The sequence below is a fragment of the Mya arenaria genome, chromosome 16 (assembly GCF_026914265.1).
Source record: "Mya arenaria isolate MELC-2E11 chromosome 16, ASM2691426v1".
In the NCBI taxonomy this organism is placed as follows: domain Eukaryota; kingdom Metazoa; phylum Mollusca; class Bivalvia; order Myida; family Myidae; genus Mya; species Mya arenaria.
This window is the reverse complement of record NC_069137.1, coordinates 34,501,778-34,518,171: the sequence shown is the minus strand read 5'-3', so window position 1 is coordinate 34,518,171 and position 16,394 is coordinate 34,501,778. Positions and strand designations below refer to the sequence as shown.

The 16,394-nt window shown below is 35.0% G+C and overlaps 1 protein-coding gene across 1 annotated transcript in view; it reads left to right on the top strand.

Moving 5' to 3' along the window:
• Positions 1 to 9,523: 9,523 nt before the first annotated feature.
• The window catches only part of LOC128221076 (intermembrane lipid transfer protein VPS13A-like), a 115,777-nt gene continuing 108,906 nt past the window's right edge, over positions 9,524 to 16,394 (top strand). The window contains exons 1-3 of the mRNA XM_052929518.1: positions 9,524 to 9,722; positions 10,405 to 10,448; positions 11,631 to 11,673. Coding sequence (XP_052785478.1) covers positions 9,623 to 9,722; positions 10,405 to 10,448; positions 11,631 to 11,673 — 187 coding nt within the window. The 5' untranslated portion in view covers positions 9,524 to 9,622. The remainder of the gene's footprint in view (positions 9,723 to 10,404; positions 10,449 to 11,630; positions 11,674 to 16,394) is intronic.

Sequence of the window (16,394 nt, the reverse complement as noted above, 5' to 3'; positions counted from 1 at the left end):
TGCGGTTCGATGACGTCTTAATTTTGGAATATGTTTTAGACGTCATTTTCTATTTAGATACAAGAAGGTCTTAAGAATGTTTTTCGTGAAATCAAGAGGAAATATCACGTTTTCGTATTATTATTTATAAATAAAAAAAATGCTTTATTCAAATCTTCATCATAAAACAAAATGAAAAATAAAGTAAAATATACGTTTGGTTATCGTAAGTAAACGAAAGATATTCAAATAAGCCACGAGGATAAGACTCGGGCAATTTAGCTCTGAAAGAGTATTACATCTCTGGTAACTAAGCTATGTACGAGTATTACTACTCTGGTAGCTAAGCTATGTAAGAGTATTACTTCTCTGGTATTACTTCTCTGGTAGCTAAGCTATGTAAGAGTATTACTTCTCTGGTAGCTAAGCTTTGTACGAGTATTACTTCTCTGGTATTACTTCTCTGGTAACTAAGCTTTGTAAGAGTATTACTTCTCTGGTATTACTTCTCTGGTAGCTAAGCTATGTAAGAGTATTACTTCTCTGGTAGCTAAGCTTTGTACGAGTATTACTTCTCTGGTATTACTTCTCTGGTAGCTAAGCTATGAAAGAGTATTACTTCTCTGGTATTACTTCTCTGGTAGCTAAGCTATGTAAGAGTATTACTTCTCTGGAAACTAAGCAATGTAAGAGTATTACTTCTCTGGTAACTAAGCTATGTAAGAGTATTACTTCTTTAGAAACTAAGCTATGTAAGAGTATTACTTCTCTGGTAACTTAGCTATGTCAGAGTATTACTTCTCTGGAAACTAAGCTATGTAAGAGTATTACTTCTCTGGTAACTAAGCTATGTAAGAGTGTTACTTCTCTAGAAACTAAGCTATGTAAGAGTATTATTTCTCTGTTAACTAAGCTATGTAAGAGTATTACTTCTCTGGTAACTAAGCTATGTAAGAGTATTACTTCTCTGTAACTAAGCTATGTAAGAATATTACTTCTCTGACAAATGAGCTATGTAAGAGTGTTACTTCTCTAGAAACTAAGCTATGTAAGAGTATTACTTCTCTGGTAATTAAGCTATGTAAGAGTGTTACTTCTCTGGTAACTAAGCTATGTAAGAGTATTACTTCTCTGGTAACTTAGCTATGTAAGAGTATTACTTCTCTGGTAACTAAGCTATGTAAGAGTATTACTTCTCTGGTAACTAAGCTATGTAAGAGTATTACTTCTCTAGAAACTAAGCTATGTAAGAGTATCACTTCTCTAGAAACTAAGCTATGTAAGAGTATTACTTTTCTAGAAACTAAGCTATGTAAGAGTATTACTTCTCTGGAATCTAAGCTATGTAAGAGTATTACTTCTCTGGTAACTAAGCTATGTAAGAGTATTACTTCTCTGGTAACTTAGCTATATAAGAGTATTACTTCTCTGGTAACTAAGCTATGTAAGAGTATTACTTCTCTAGAAACTAAGCTATGTAAGAGTATTACTTCTCTGGTAACTTAGCTATGTAAGAGTATTATTTCTCTGGTAATTAAGCTATGTACGAGTATAACTTCTCTGGTAACTAAGCTATGTAAGAGTATTACTTCTCTGGTAATTAAGCTATGTACGAGTATTACTTCTCTGGTAACTAAGCTATGTAAGAGTATTACTTCTCTGGTAATACGGCTATGTACGAGTATTACTTCTCTGGTAACTAAGCTATGTAAGAGTATTACTTCTCTGGTAACTATGCTATGTAAGAGTATTACTTCTCTGGTAATTAAGCTATGTACGAGTATTACTTCTCTGGTAACTAAGCTATGTAAGAGTATTACTTCTCTGGTAACTAAGCTATGTAAGAGTATTACTTCTCTGGTAACTAAGCTATGTAAGAGTATTACTTCTCTGGTAACTAAGCTATGTAAGAGTATTACTTCTCTGGTAACTATTCTATGTACGAGTATTACTTCTCTAGAAACTAAGCTATGTAAGAGTATTACTTCTCTGGTAACTAAGCTATGTAAGAGTGTTACTTCTCTGGTAATTAAGCTATGTACGAGTATTACTTCTCTGGTAACTAAGTTATGTAAGAGTATTACTTCTCTGGAAACTAAGCTATGTAAGAGTATTACTTCTGTGGTAATTAAGCTATGTACGAGTATTACTTCTCTGGTAACTAAGCTATGTAAGAGTATTACTTCTCTGGTAATTAAGCTATGTACGAGTATTACTTCTCTGGTAACTAAGCTATGTAAGAGTATTACTTCTCTGGTAATTAAGCTATGTACGAGTATTACTTCTCTGGTAACTAAGCTATGTAAGAGTATTACTTCTCTGGTAATTAAGCTATGTACGAGTATTACTTCTCTGGTAACTAAGCTATGTAAGAGTATTGCTTCTCTGGTAACTATGCTATGTAAGAGTATTACTTCTCTGGTCATTAAGCTATGTACGAGTATTACTTCTCTGGTAACTAAGCTATGTAAGAATATTACTTCTCTGGTAACTAAGCTATGTAAGAGTATTACTTCTCTGGTAACTAAGCGATGTAAGAGTATTACTTCTCTGGTAACTATGCTATGTAAGAGTATTACTTCTCTAGAAACTAAGCTATGTAAGAGTATTACTTCTCTGGGAACTAAGCTATGTAAGAGTATTACTTCTCTGGGAACTAAGCTATGTAAGAGTATTACTTCTCTGGTAACTAAGCTATGTAAGAGTGTTTCTTCTCTAGAAACTAAGCTATGTAAGAGTATTACTTCTCTAGAAACTAAGCTATGTAAGAGTATTACTTCTCTGGTAACTTAGCTATGTAAGAGTATTACTTCTCTAGAAACTAAGCTATGTAAGGGTATTACTTCTCTGACAACTTAGCTATGTAAGAGTATTACTTCTCTGGAAACTAAGCTATGTAAGAGTATTACTTCTCTAGAAACTAAGCTATGTAAGAGTATTACTTCTCTGGAAACTAAGCTATTTAGAGTATTACTTCTCTGGTAACTAAGCTATGTAAGAGTATTACTTCTCTGGTAACTTAGCTATGTAAGAGTATTACTTCTCTAGAAACTAAGCTATGTAAGAGTATTACTTCTCTAGAAACTAAGCTATGTAAGAGTATTACTTCTCTAGAAACTAAGCTATGTAAGAGTATTACTTCTCTGGTAACTTAGCTATGTAAGAGTATTACTTCTCTGGAAACTAAGCTATGTAAGAGTATTACTTCTCTGGTAATTAAGCTATGTACGAGTATTACTTCTCTGGTAACTAAGCTATGTAAGAGTATTACTTCTCTGGTAATTAAGCTATGTACGAGTATTACTTCTCTGGTAACTAAGCTATGTAAGAGTATTACTTCTCTGGTAATTAAGCTATGTACGAGTATTACTTCTCTGGTAACTAAGCTATGTAAGAGTATTACTTCTCTGGTAACTATGCTATGTAAGAGTATTACTTCTCTGGTAATTAAGCTATGTAAGAGTATTACTTCTCTGGTAACTATGCTATGTAAGAGTATTACTTCTCTAGAAACTAAGCTATGTAAGAGTGTTACTTCTCTAGAAACTAAGCTATGTAAGAGTATTACTTCTCTGGTAACTAAGCTATGTAAGAGCATTACTTCTCTGGTAACTAAGCTATGTAAGAGTATTACTTCTCTGGTAACTAAGCTATGTAAGAGTATTACTTCTCTGGTAACTAAGCTATGTAAGAGTATTACTTCTCTAGAAACTAAGCTATGTATATATATAAGAGTATTACTTCTCTGGTAATTAAGCTATGTACGAGTATTACTTCTCTAGAAACTTATTACTTCTCTGGTAATTAAGCTATGTACGAGTATTACTTCTCTGGAAACTAAGCTATGTAAGAGTATTACTTCTCTAGAAACTAAGCTATGTAAGAGTATTATTTCTCTAGAAACTAAGCTATGTAAGAGTATTACTTCTCTAGAAACTAAGCTATGTAAGAGTATTACTTTTCTAGAAACTAAGCTATGTAAGAGTATTACTTCTCTGGAAACTAAGCTATGTAAGAGTATTACTTCTCTGGTAACTTAGCTATGTTATAGAATATTGCTTCTCTGGAAACTAAGCTAAAAATAAGCGAGAAAAAAATGTTTGTTAAAATTCAAACTCGATTTTGTAGAGTTTCTTACCCAGAGCAGCGGCATCGAGTAAGAAAATCATACACAGTATTCCCGTCATTCTCGCAAGACATATGCGGTGTTTTAGTCAGAATACAAAATTAATGATAGTTTAGACAAAGTAATGCATAACGCATGTACACAGAAGACATCCATTCTATAAGTATGTAACAAAAGTATGAATGGAATAAAAAATAGTTAAAGCTTCGAAATACAGTACTGTAAAGCCAATGAGTTGTGCACAGTTTAGAGTATTTTGCCTTATATTTGATAATTAAACTTTAACAGTGAAACTTTACAGAACGATGTTTAATATTACTACGAAATGCGTGAACATTAGCCGTTATTATGGCAGAAACTTACGCGAGCTGTTTCCAATGTGTGTCAGTGTATTTGGGGAAGTCAGCTGATTTCATTTATTCAGTGTATGTAAGATCAAATATGTTCGTTATCAATGGGGTTAATAAGTTTAATTGATGTATGCGTGTTGTTAAATGTTTGGAGAAATGTTAGGTGAACCGCTCGAAATCCGTTTTGCTTACAAACAATGTGAAAACAAACATCCACAACTGTTCCTACTTTACAGTACATCATCAGTTTTATAATATTCGCCTCTGCCCTATCGAAGCTATAAAAAACGACTTTTAAAAAATAAAACTTTCAAAACAAGAAGCTTTTAATAAAATAAATCTACACCGGATATGTCAGGTTCACGAGCTGAAACTCCTTTGTCTATATATCGTTTAAACAGGTCTCTAAATATTTGAACAGACACATGTAAATCCATAACCATCCCCTTTTCATAACAATTAAACAGGATAAACAGCGTTTGTAACTTTTATTTATGTGGGAAGGTTTGGTGTTTCGCGGAAGTCCCCCGTTTGCACAGCGAACGCGATTTCCTTCTTGACTCGTTCGCTACTTCTCAGTTACTGCTGACTTGAATACAATTGAATTTAACAAACAGCTCTATTATCGAGATGAGACATAATGTACATATCGTCATTATCATGCAGCTTCACTCTTGTTTCTATCAACATTATTATTTTCGCGGGAAAAACGGCGTCGTGTTTCGCTGAAAACAGTGCGCCTTTCATTAAGTCTTGAAAAAAAAACTGCTCGTTTAATTTTTGATTTTTTTAAGTACATGTATTCAATGTTTTATTACCAATCGCCTGATATAAAAAAAGATACCTCACCGAGTTCGTTTTTGCGCAGTATCAAATAATCTAACCCCTATACATGCTCTTTTTCATTACGTATTGTTATAAAACGTTTAGCATGACGTAAATCGAACTATTATTTACGCTAATAAGAGCTTAGTTTTGAATAAACCACTGATTAATTACATATAACAGTTGTTGTTAATTTAAGTTAATTTGATAATTCAACATTGTTTTCTTCTGTTGAATTCCGAATAACATTATTAAATCATTAAGGCACTGATTATAAATGAACTATAGTTAAAATGACATGCTTATCCAAAATCCATGCATAAACATGTATAACAAGATCAATGTTGACTAATAAAACTTCTTACTCAATTATGCATTTATGGAAAATATTAATTACTGGTTACAAGATTTTAACCGCGTGTATAATTACAAAATGCGCAAAAACATTAAATTATTGTTGAATGCTAAAATATTTACTGTGTCTACTCTAATCTCATAATGAAAAAATACCATGTTTCATGCTCATATTTTTTCAAGTCAACTCGGTATTTCTCATAAGAACCTTTGTTTTCGACCAGTTTTCTGCAACCAAGCGTCAGATCACATACGACCTTACTATCACTGAAGTCATTGAAGTCAAATATACTTATTTTATTTGCATGTAGAATATAAGCTGTTTATTTATACTTATATATAGTTATATCCTACCTACATAAATATTTTGACACCAATATGCTATAATTTTAAACTATACTATTATTGTATATAATATTATTTATGTTCTACGTCTATCAATGTTTGGATATATTATGAATATGTCCAGCCATGGGGAAAATTAAGATATTGAGTTGAGTTGAGATGGGAGAGTAAGTGTGCATCTTTAAATAGCTACTATCAGCTCATTTTGTTAAGGGTTGTAATAGCTTACATACGAACACACGAACAAAACGTACACTAAAGTCACGTACGCAAGCACGCGTAAAAACGCACACCACACACCATCTCACACTCAAGCACGCGTGCACAAGCATGCATATATGCGCATGCGCTCGTGCTCTCGCACACACACACACACGCACGCACGCACGCACGCACGCACGCGCGTGCACACACATATACATACACATACACAAACGATTATACGCACGCCCATACACACGCACACACACACACACACGCGCACATGCACACACACGCTCTCATGCACATGTACGCTCTCACACGCAGGCATGTATGCACACACGCTCGCGCGCACACACACACACAGGCACGCACGCACGCACACGTGCACAGCCATTGTACGCACGACAGGGACATTGAATGCGGGATAAGGTAGCTATGGTGGCTTCTGTATCATGGGCATTAAGTGCATCACCGAAAGTTGTCTCATAAAGTTGCTTGTACGCTCGACGAGAAGCTTTGATTGCGTGGTAAAGTCAGGAAAACAAAATAACTCAATTCAACAATTCAATGTGATCATTTACAATTAGTGCAAACATTTGTATTAAACACAAATACGATTTACCACAACAAATAAGAAAAAATACATATCAGTCAAAATTAATGTTTGTTATACATGTGGAATATTGATTTTGAATAAGAGGCACTTTAAAACTTAAGTGTGTTTTAATTTTACGCCGATGTAACATTCAATTTTGACCCCGTTATATATTGACCACATGAGTCATTTTCTTTCTGTTCAAAGAATGACACAAGAACTGACCATCCCCCACTCCTCCCCAAACCGTTGCGTAACAAATGACCCTCGTTGAAAATGTTCAAGAGTTATATTCACTACCAAACTTAGTCAATAATATGGTTACCACTATTAGTGGAATTTATTAATTGTATACGTTTTTATTCAACGATAACCGATTGACTACATCAAACTAAGATTCAAAACACTGAACTCTGTAGTCGCGTATTTTATAGATCTGTATACCGGGGGGTACAAGTATTCGGAATCTGCAATGGTTTAAGTGAGGTTTGGGAGCTTGATATGCAAGATGGCGGCGAAACCGTGAAGAAATAGGATTTTTGGAAGCTGTTTTTGCCTGGTAGGTAGTATTTTGTATATATTTCCAAAATATCATTGTGTGCATTCGGCTCTACAATTACCATGCCTCACTCGGCTTTTTATTTCATGCTTCTAGGTTACGGAATAAAAATGTTATTAAAGGAAAACCTTCTGTCAGTCTGTTGTTTACAAATGTGGGAAGCGAGAATTTGATACTTTATAGGACGTTTAAGCTCCAAAAACACATATTTTTGCAATGGTTACTGATTTTGCATTATTTAAATGTGGTCTTTTAATTTCCTGACAATTCCTTTGCTGGACAAGAGCCTTCATGTTTTTTTTTTTTGGTTTAACCACCTAAATGTGCGCTGAAAATAGTTCAACCACCTTTTGGCATCTGAAATGAAAGACAATTGACGAGTTTTTATAAATGAAACCAAACTGTGTGGCCAATTAAATTTGTGACAAACGTTCCATAATATTATAACAAACTTTCCATTATACTATACTATCACGTGTTGAATACTTTTTATAAAAATATTTTTAAAGCGATTTATCTGTCTTTTGTTTACTGTCTAATTTTCTTTTTCTCACATTTTAAGCACTTATAACCAATTGTTAAAGTAGAAATTAAAACAATCTATTATAATAAAAAAACTTAGGTATCTGTATAAGGTTTCGGTACTACAAATATGTCAAATGCCTGGTGACCCTATAGGATAGGCAATCTTACCATTACAGTGGATGGTTATTTTTATATTTGCTATTTCATAATGGTTACATGAGAAGAACCAGAAATCAAATGAAAATTCAGTTTACTGTTAACAATGGAATTAACGTCATGTTTCTATTTGTAGGGCCATCGAAATGCCGAGATACAAAAAGAAATCATCTCTGAGTGATCGTTTTCACAAGACGCACTTGACGTTGAAATTTCATAGCTGTAAACGAAGAATTGGTGAAAATATCGGTTATTGTAGCTGGAACGCAAAATTATGACAGACGTCTCAAAATTGACGTCAGTGGCATATTTTGAAGACTCGTATATTCATAACTGTTCCGAATATTGAAAAAGTAAAAACAGTCCCTAACTGGGCATATGGTCTTTTATTCGTATACCAATTTTCAGACAGTAACTCTAAAAAAAATCATAGTCGCGTTCCACCTTAAGTTAATTACGCCCTATCTAACGTCAATTCCTGGATCCGCCCATGTGGGTAGGCCTATTCTGATACATATGATACTAGAAGTCTTTGCGTATATGCTACAGCAGGAAACTGTGGAGATATAGCAAAAAAGAAAAACAGACCAGACTATATTTTATTAAAACATCAAACTGATATGTTTTCATGTTGTGATTATATCGTGGTTGTTGTTATACTGATGAAGACGTATTTAGCTTAGATTTAGTAAAATCGCTCGGTGCAAGTACTAGAATAATGGTTTCATCCTCGCGAGACGCATGGTAAGCGGAAGCGTGGGTAGTGTACACGTTAAAATATATTCATTTGAAAGTTAACCCCGGCACGTAACATAAGTTACCCGCTATTGCTACATTATTGGACGGCTGGGCCTTTTCCGAGATAAGTTGTTCACAGAACGCTGTTAAGACAGTGACATAGATTTTATTTCATTCTATGATGTGTACAGGTGGCCCCGCAGTGCCGGGTGAATGCGGTGGTTTTGTCTTTGCTCCAAAAATGACCGGGAATGGGCCTTACTTAGAATCCCTGGGTGCGGGGGCATTTGGCGGGGATTTTATCAGCAGTTTGTCCCCGCAGGACGGGAATTCTACCCGGGTTTGGCTGGACCGAAAGTCAAAGTCCCTGCTATTCCCCAGACCTGTGGGCCGTGGTTTCAATTAATTAATGCATTATAGGAGTCTATCAGCCATTTTAAGTCGCACAAAGAAAACTTTGTTGAAACCTTCACAATGAAAAGTAATAAATACATTATAATCAGTCATATTTATACTCGTATATTGTTGTCGGTAAAAAGCTATACAAAGCTGATGCTTTAAATGTCACATGATATCCGACAATAAACAAATAATGACTTGATGACATGACGTTATAGTAGTTACTCTAGAAATAATATTGCTAAAAGTCTTCATGACGATCTGTATAATTAAATATAAGGTACGGAGCAATACGGAGTTTAACAAGACCATAGTATGTGGAGCGTGTCGATCAAGGTCACATCTCATTTGCATAATGACGACAACAACATGGCTGCTTCCTGCTTTCGGAGCCAAATAAAGTTGTAGAGTCAAATTAATCTGTTTTGCAAGAAGCCTTTCTTGTTGCATCAAGACCATTTGCAGAAATGGTGTTTGAATCGATCGTGGTTGATTTAATCAACAAGTATCTAGGAGATTTTGTTGAGAACTTGGATAAATCGCAGCTAAAACTTGGGATTTGGGGAGGTGATATGCTATTTTTAGCCATATTTCTGATAAGCCATATGATTGTATACTATCAATAGCAATTATTATATCAATCATTTAAAACAATTTTAACATAACTTGCTATTCAGGTAGGTCTATAGCAGCATGGTCGTTTGCTTGAGAATCTAGGGATTCTCCACTAATCAAATTCCAATCTGGCAAGAAAGTGTGTGGTGACTGGTGTGTGTGGGTAAGAACCAGTGTCCGGTTAGCTGAGTTGGTTAGCACTGTCCTTGTGTTCGGGCGGTTGTGAGTTTGAGCTCCAAACTGGGCGCACATTTCCTCTCAGGGCTCTACCACATTGAATAAAGTGGCGAAAAAACACTGATGAATTAATTTTGTAACATGTGCTCATTAAGGTGGCTTTACAAGAGGGAGAGAGCTTGTGTCCTGACTAGGGATTCTACACTGTATCTTAACATGTAGTATTGCAGACACAACGTCTCTACAAAGCTACATTAAGCCTTTGTATTACAATTTACAAATTTAAGCACCTAGCTTTCCTTGGATCATTGTTAAGGCCAAGTTGGGATGGAACCTTGTCTCCTCTGTTCTAAAATGTGACTACTGTTGTCGTCTTTAATATCAGCACTGAGCCGATAGTTCATTGTTTTGTAAAATTATTTATTTATGAGAAACAAAATATTCCTATCTATTTCAGGTGATGTTGTTCTCAATGAGCTGGACCTGAAAGAGAGTGCCCTTGTGAGTAATTGCAATATTTGCTGTTCAAATCATTTTTTTTTCAATGCGTTTTGATTTATTTGTGCAAAGAGTATTTACAAATGAAGTGTTGTTGAGATATGATCATTTCTAAGGAATGCTCTTAACTAGTTGCTTAAAGTATGACAATCTAATTGTACCAGGGCATGGTTGGGTACCCGCTGGCTGGGTATGTTTTGGAAGGTAACAAGTAACAGTTTAGATTATGTTTGTTTAGGGGAATGAAAGGGATCTTCCTTCTCCATGTGCATTTTCATAGATAAGGGATCCCTGCCTTTGTGACTGAGCTCACTTGAACAGAGACAACATATCTTCTTTTCAATTGCAAATGATAAAACAACTTAAAAACTGTATAGGCCAATATAAATTAAATGCTAGGTTTTCATCATTTTTTTTAAATGGCCCCATTTTTTTATTTTTTTTTTAGATGACTCTTTCACCAATGAATGCTCATGTGTTTCTAGACGTACCACAAACACAATCGTAATTATTTTCCTTTTTTAAATGTGACTGTTATACATCAGCAGTACTCGACCGATATGCAACTCTTGTTCAACCTTTTTTTAGTAAATAAAATTCAAGGGGCTGCAGAAAAAAGGGGCGGGCATGAAAATTTATAGTTGCCTTAAATTAACTGTGCATTAACTATTCTTTGTCATGTTTATTTTGTGATTTGAATTGTTTATACGGGTAGCCAGGTATGCTCGGGTAATTGACAATCCGGTTCCCAGGTCCAAAATGTTGCCTGTCCATGTCTGCACCATGTCCTCAGTACAAGCAGAAAAAAATATTCTAGTACTGCAGAAAGAAGTACATTTTGTACTACCATATTGGGTATTCTCCTCTCTTCAGGATAAATACTGTACTTGATTTGCATGGCTGATATGTAAGCCAATCAATTAGAAAGACATTCTAACCAAATCCAATGTGTTTTCTGCTAAAATCATTTTTTTTCTTTTAATGCGTTTTTTTGCAATTTAACTCCTGCTAAACACCCCACTTCTAGATTTTTCTATGCACATTATCATAACTATCATGTATTGTTATACTTTTAATACGATGTAATCTGGTTGGTGTATCAAGTCACTGTTTTTACAAATCAAGAAGTCATGGCCCCATTCACTAAACGATAAGATAAAACTAGAGATTATTATTGTTTTTCAGGATGACCTTGACCTTCCAGTAAAGATCAAAGCAGGCCACATAGGTAAGACATAATACAATCTGGTTAACTTTGATCAAGCAATGATATTCAAAGCTATACATTTAAATACTAAGTAAATTTTGTATGTATGCATCCACAATGTTCTCAACAGCATTTTGAATCATACTAAACAGTGAAGTAATAGCTGCTTTCTTATTTGTTCCACAATGCATTAAAGTACACGTTGAAGTTGAGGGATTTTTATCTCGACTATTCGAAGAATAGGTGGGCTATACTTCTCGCCCCAGCGTCGGCGTCCGGTTAAAGTTTTAGGGCAAGTTGGGATTTTCACTTATAAAACCAATACCCTACATTCAATCGACTTAATACTTCCTGCAGTTGTTCAGGGCCATCACATGATGAGGTTAGATAACTCCATATTATTCTTTACACAGATTATTGCCCCTGATTGACTATGGAACTTAGTTAAAGTTTTAGGGCAAGTTGGAATATTTATTAATAACTTCTATATCCTTTGTTCAATTGACTTAATACTTCACACAGTTGTTCAGGACCATCACACAATGAGGTTACATAACTCCATATTATCCTAAATACAAGTTATGGCCCCTGATTGACTTAGGTTAAAGTTTTAGGGCAGGTTAAAGTTTTAGGGCAAGTTGGGATTTTCACTTAAAACTCCAATACCATTCATTCAATTGACTTAATAATTCACACAGATGTTCAGAGCCATCACACAATGAGGTTAGATAACTCCATATTATTTTTTATACAAATTATGGCCCCTGATTGACTATGGAACTTAGGTTAAAGTTTTAGGGCAGGTTGGGATATTGTTTAATAACTTCTATACCCTTCATTCAATTGACTTTATACTTCACACAATTGTTCAGGACCATCACCCAATGAGGTTACATAACTCCATATCCTTAATACAAGTTATGGCCCCTGATTGACTGAGGTTAAAGTTTTAGGCAAGTAAAAGTTAAGGGCAAGTTGGGATTTTAATAAAAAAAACTTCTATACCGTTAATTAAATGCACTTAATAAAATTCAAAATTATTTACGACCATCTTACAACAAGAAACATAACTCCGTTTTAAGCCTTAATACAAATTATGGCCCTTGAATTTTTTTTTTTTTTAATTTCCTCTGAAAGGCATATTTGTATATTCTTAACCACATTTTCATAATGGGAAATCAAGTTATTTGAATGACTTGCGTCATTTTTTGGGCGGGCTGGTGGGAGGGCAGCATCAAAGTCGGCTTATGTATTGAATAATTTTAGTTAGGTTTGTCATAAAGAGACCAAACTTGGTATTATTACATCGTTATTGTATTCTAAGTCAAAGCGGCGTAGTCGAGCACGCTGTCTTACGACGGCTCTTGTTACAGTCATTCTCAACCCTGTTATGTTAGTTTATATGTGAGGAGTGTTATACAAGACCAAATCAGGTGTATACATGTGTATGCCCATCTTTAAAAAGGGATTGGGGGTTTTATACCTGGGATTTCTTTTCGCTCTAAGAAGTGTTTTCAAGCTTATCTAAGACTAATCAGGATATTTTCTGAAAATGATATGTTGGCCCAGGTGGAGTGCTTTTTTAATGTATTTTTGAAACTATTAAGATATTCAATTATATACACTTATTATGTCTCTAGTCTGGCCTAGCGAATAGAACAGTTGGCTAATTATATACACTTATTATGTCTCTAGTTTGGCCTAGCGAATAGAACAGTTGCCTAATTATATACACTTATTATGTCTCTAGTCTGGCCTAGCGAATAGAACAGTTGCCTAATTATATACACTTATTATGTCTCTAGTCTGGCCTAGCGAATAGAACAGTTGCCTAATTATATACACTTATTATGTCTCTAGTCTGGCCTAGCGAATAGAACAGTTGCCTAATTATATACACTTATTATGTCTCTAGTCTGGCCTAGCGAATAGAACAGTTGCCTAATTATATACACTTATTATGTCTCTAGTCTGGCCTAGCGAATAGAACAGTTGCCTAATTATATACACTTATTATGTCTCTAGTCTGGCCTAGCGAATAGAACAGTTGCCTAATTATATACACTTATTATGTCTCTAGTCTGGCCTAGCGAATAGAACAGTTGCCTAATTATATACACTTATTATGTCTCTAGTCTGGCCTAGCGAATAGAACAGTTGCCTAATTATATACACTTATTATGTCTCTAGTCTGGCCTAGCGAATAGAACAGTTGCCTAATTATATACACTTATTATGTCTCTAGTCTGGCCTAGCGAATAGAACAGTTGCCTAATTATATACACTTATTATGTCTCTAGTCTGGCCTAGCGAATAGAACAGTTGCCTAATTATATACACTTATTATGTCTCTAGTCTGGCCTAGCGAATAGAACAGTTGCCTAATTATATACACTTATTATGTCTCTAGTCTGGCCTAGCGAATAGAACAGTTGCCTTATTATATACACTTATTATGTCTCTAGTCTGGCCTAGCGAATAGAACAGTTGCCTAATTATATACACTTATTATGTCTCTAGTCTGGCCTAGCGAATAGAACAGTTGCCTAATTATATACACTTATTATGTCTCTAGTCTGGCCTAGCGAATAGAACAGTTGCCTAATTATATACACTTATTATGTCTCTAGTCTGGCCTAGCGAATAGAACAGTTGCCTTATTATATACACTTATTATGTCTCTAGTCTGGCCTAGCGAATAGAACAGTTGCCTAATTATATACACTTATTATGTCTCTAGTCTGGCCTAGCGAATAGAACAGTTGCCTAATTATATACACTTATTATGTCTCTAGTCTGGCCTAGCGAATAGAACAGTTGCCTAATTATATACACTTATTATGTCTCTAGTCTGGCCTAGCGAATAGAACAGTTGCCTAATTATATACACTTATTATGTCTCTAGTCTGGCCTAGCGAATAGAACAGTTGCCTAATTATATACACTTATTATGTCTCTAGTCTGGCCTAGCGAATAGAACAGTTGCCTTATTATATACACTTATTATGTCTCTAGTCTGGCCTAGCGAATAGAACAGTTGCCTAATTATATACACTTATTATGTCTCTAGTCTGGCCTAGCGAATAGAACAGTTGCCTAATTATATACACTTATTATGTCTCTAGTCTGGCCTAGCGAATAGAACAGTTGCCTTATTATATACACTTATTATGTCTCTAGTCTGGCCTAGCGAATAGAACAGTTGCCTAATTATATACACTTATTATGTCTCTAGTCTGGCCTAGCGAATAGAACAGTTGCCTAATTATATACACTTATTATGTCTCTAGTTTGGCCTAGCGAATAGAACAGTTGCCTAATTATATACACTTATTATGTCTCTAGTCTGGCCTTGCGCATAGAACAGTTGCCTAATTATATACACTTATTATGTCTCTAGTCTGGCCTAGCGAATAGAACAGTTGCCTAATTATATACACTTATTATGTCTCTAGTCTGGCCTAGCGAATAGAACAGTTGCCTAATTATATACACTTATTATGTCTCTAGTCTGGCCTAGCGAATAGAACAGTTGCCTAATTATATACACTTATTATGTCTCTAGTTTGGCCTAGCGAATAGAACAGTTGCCTAATTATATACACTTATTATGTCTCTAGTTTGGCCTAGCGAATAGAACAGTTGCCTAATTATATACACTTATTATGTCTCTAGTCTGGCCTAGCGAATAGAACAGTTGCCTAATTATATACACTTATTATGTCTCTAGTCTGGCCTAGCGAATAGAACAGTTGCCTAATTATATACACTTATTATGTCTCTAGTCTGGCCTAGCGAATAGAACAGTTGCCTAATTATATACACTTATTATGTCTCTAGTCTGGCCTAGCGAATAGAACAGTTGCCTAATTATATACACTTATTATGTCTCTAGTCTGGCCTAGCGAATAGAACAGTTGCCTAATTATATACACTTATTATGTCTCTAGTCTGGCCTAGCGAATAGAACAGTTGCCTTATTATATACACTTATTATGTCTCTAGTCTGGCCTAGCGAATAGAACAGTTGCCTAATTATATACACTTATTATGTCTCTAGTCTGGCCTAGCGAATAGAACAGTTGCCTAATTATATACACTTTTTGTGTACAGTTAGGCCAAACGAATAAAACAGAGGCTTAATTATATACACTTTATGTGTACAGTTAGGCCTAACAAATAGAACAGTATGTTCATTATGTTTGTATTCGACTAAAACCAAACATGTACAGAACACATACAATGCTGCTATGTTTAGCTAGCTGTCAGGCAATCCATATTGTAATCACATTAATTGCTCCCTCCCTCCCTGATACTTGTGAAATATAAAATCATCAATGTAATTAATGCCCTTGAGAGCTCAGATGTTCAAGAGGCTGCACTTCAATGTTACAGCTAGCAACAAGTGTTTTGCTGACAAAATGTTAACTAGAGTGCCATTGATACTGCAAGATGTTTTTTTTTTTCATTTTGAGGATGGGGCCATGACCTTTTATTTGAGGAATAGGCCTTGACCTTTTATTCTGAGGAAGGGGTATTGACCTTTTTTTGGAGGAAGGCGTCTTGACCATTTATTTTTGTGAAGGGGCCTTGACCTTTTTATTTTAGGGAAGGGGCCTTGACCTTTTATTTGAAGGGAAGGGGCCTTGACCTTTTATTTTGGGAAAGAGACCTTGACCTTTTATTTTTGGGAAGGGGTATTGACCTTTTATTTGAGGAAGGGGTCTTGACCTTCTATTTTT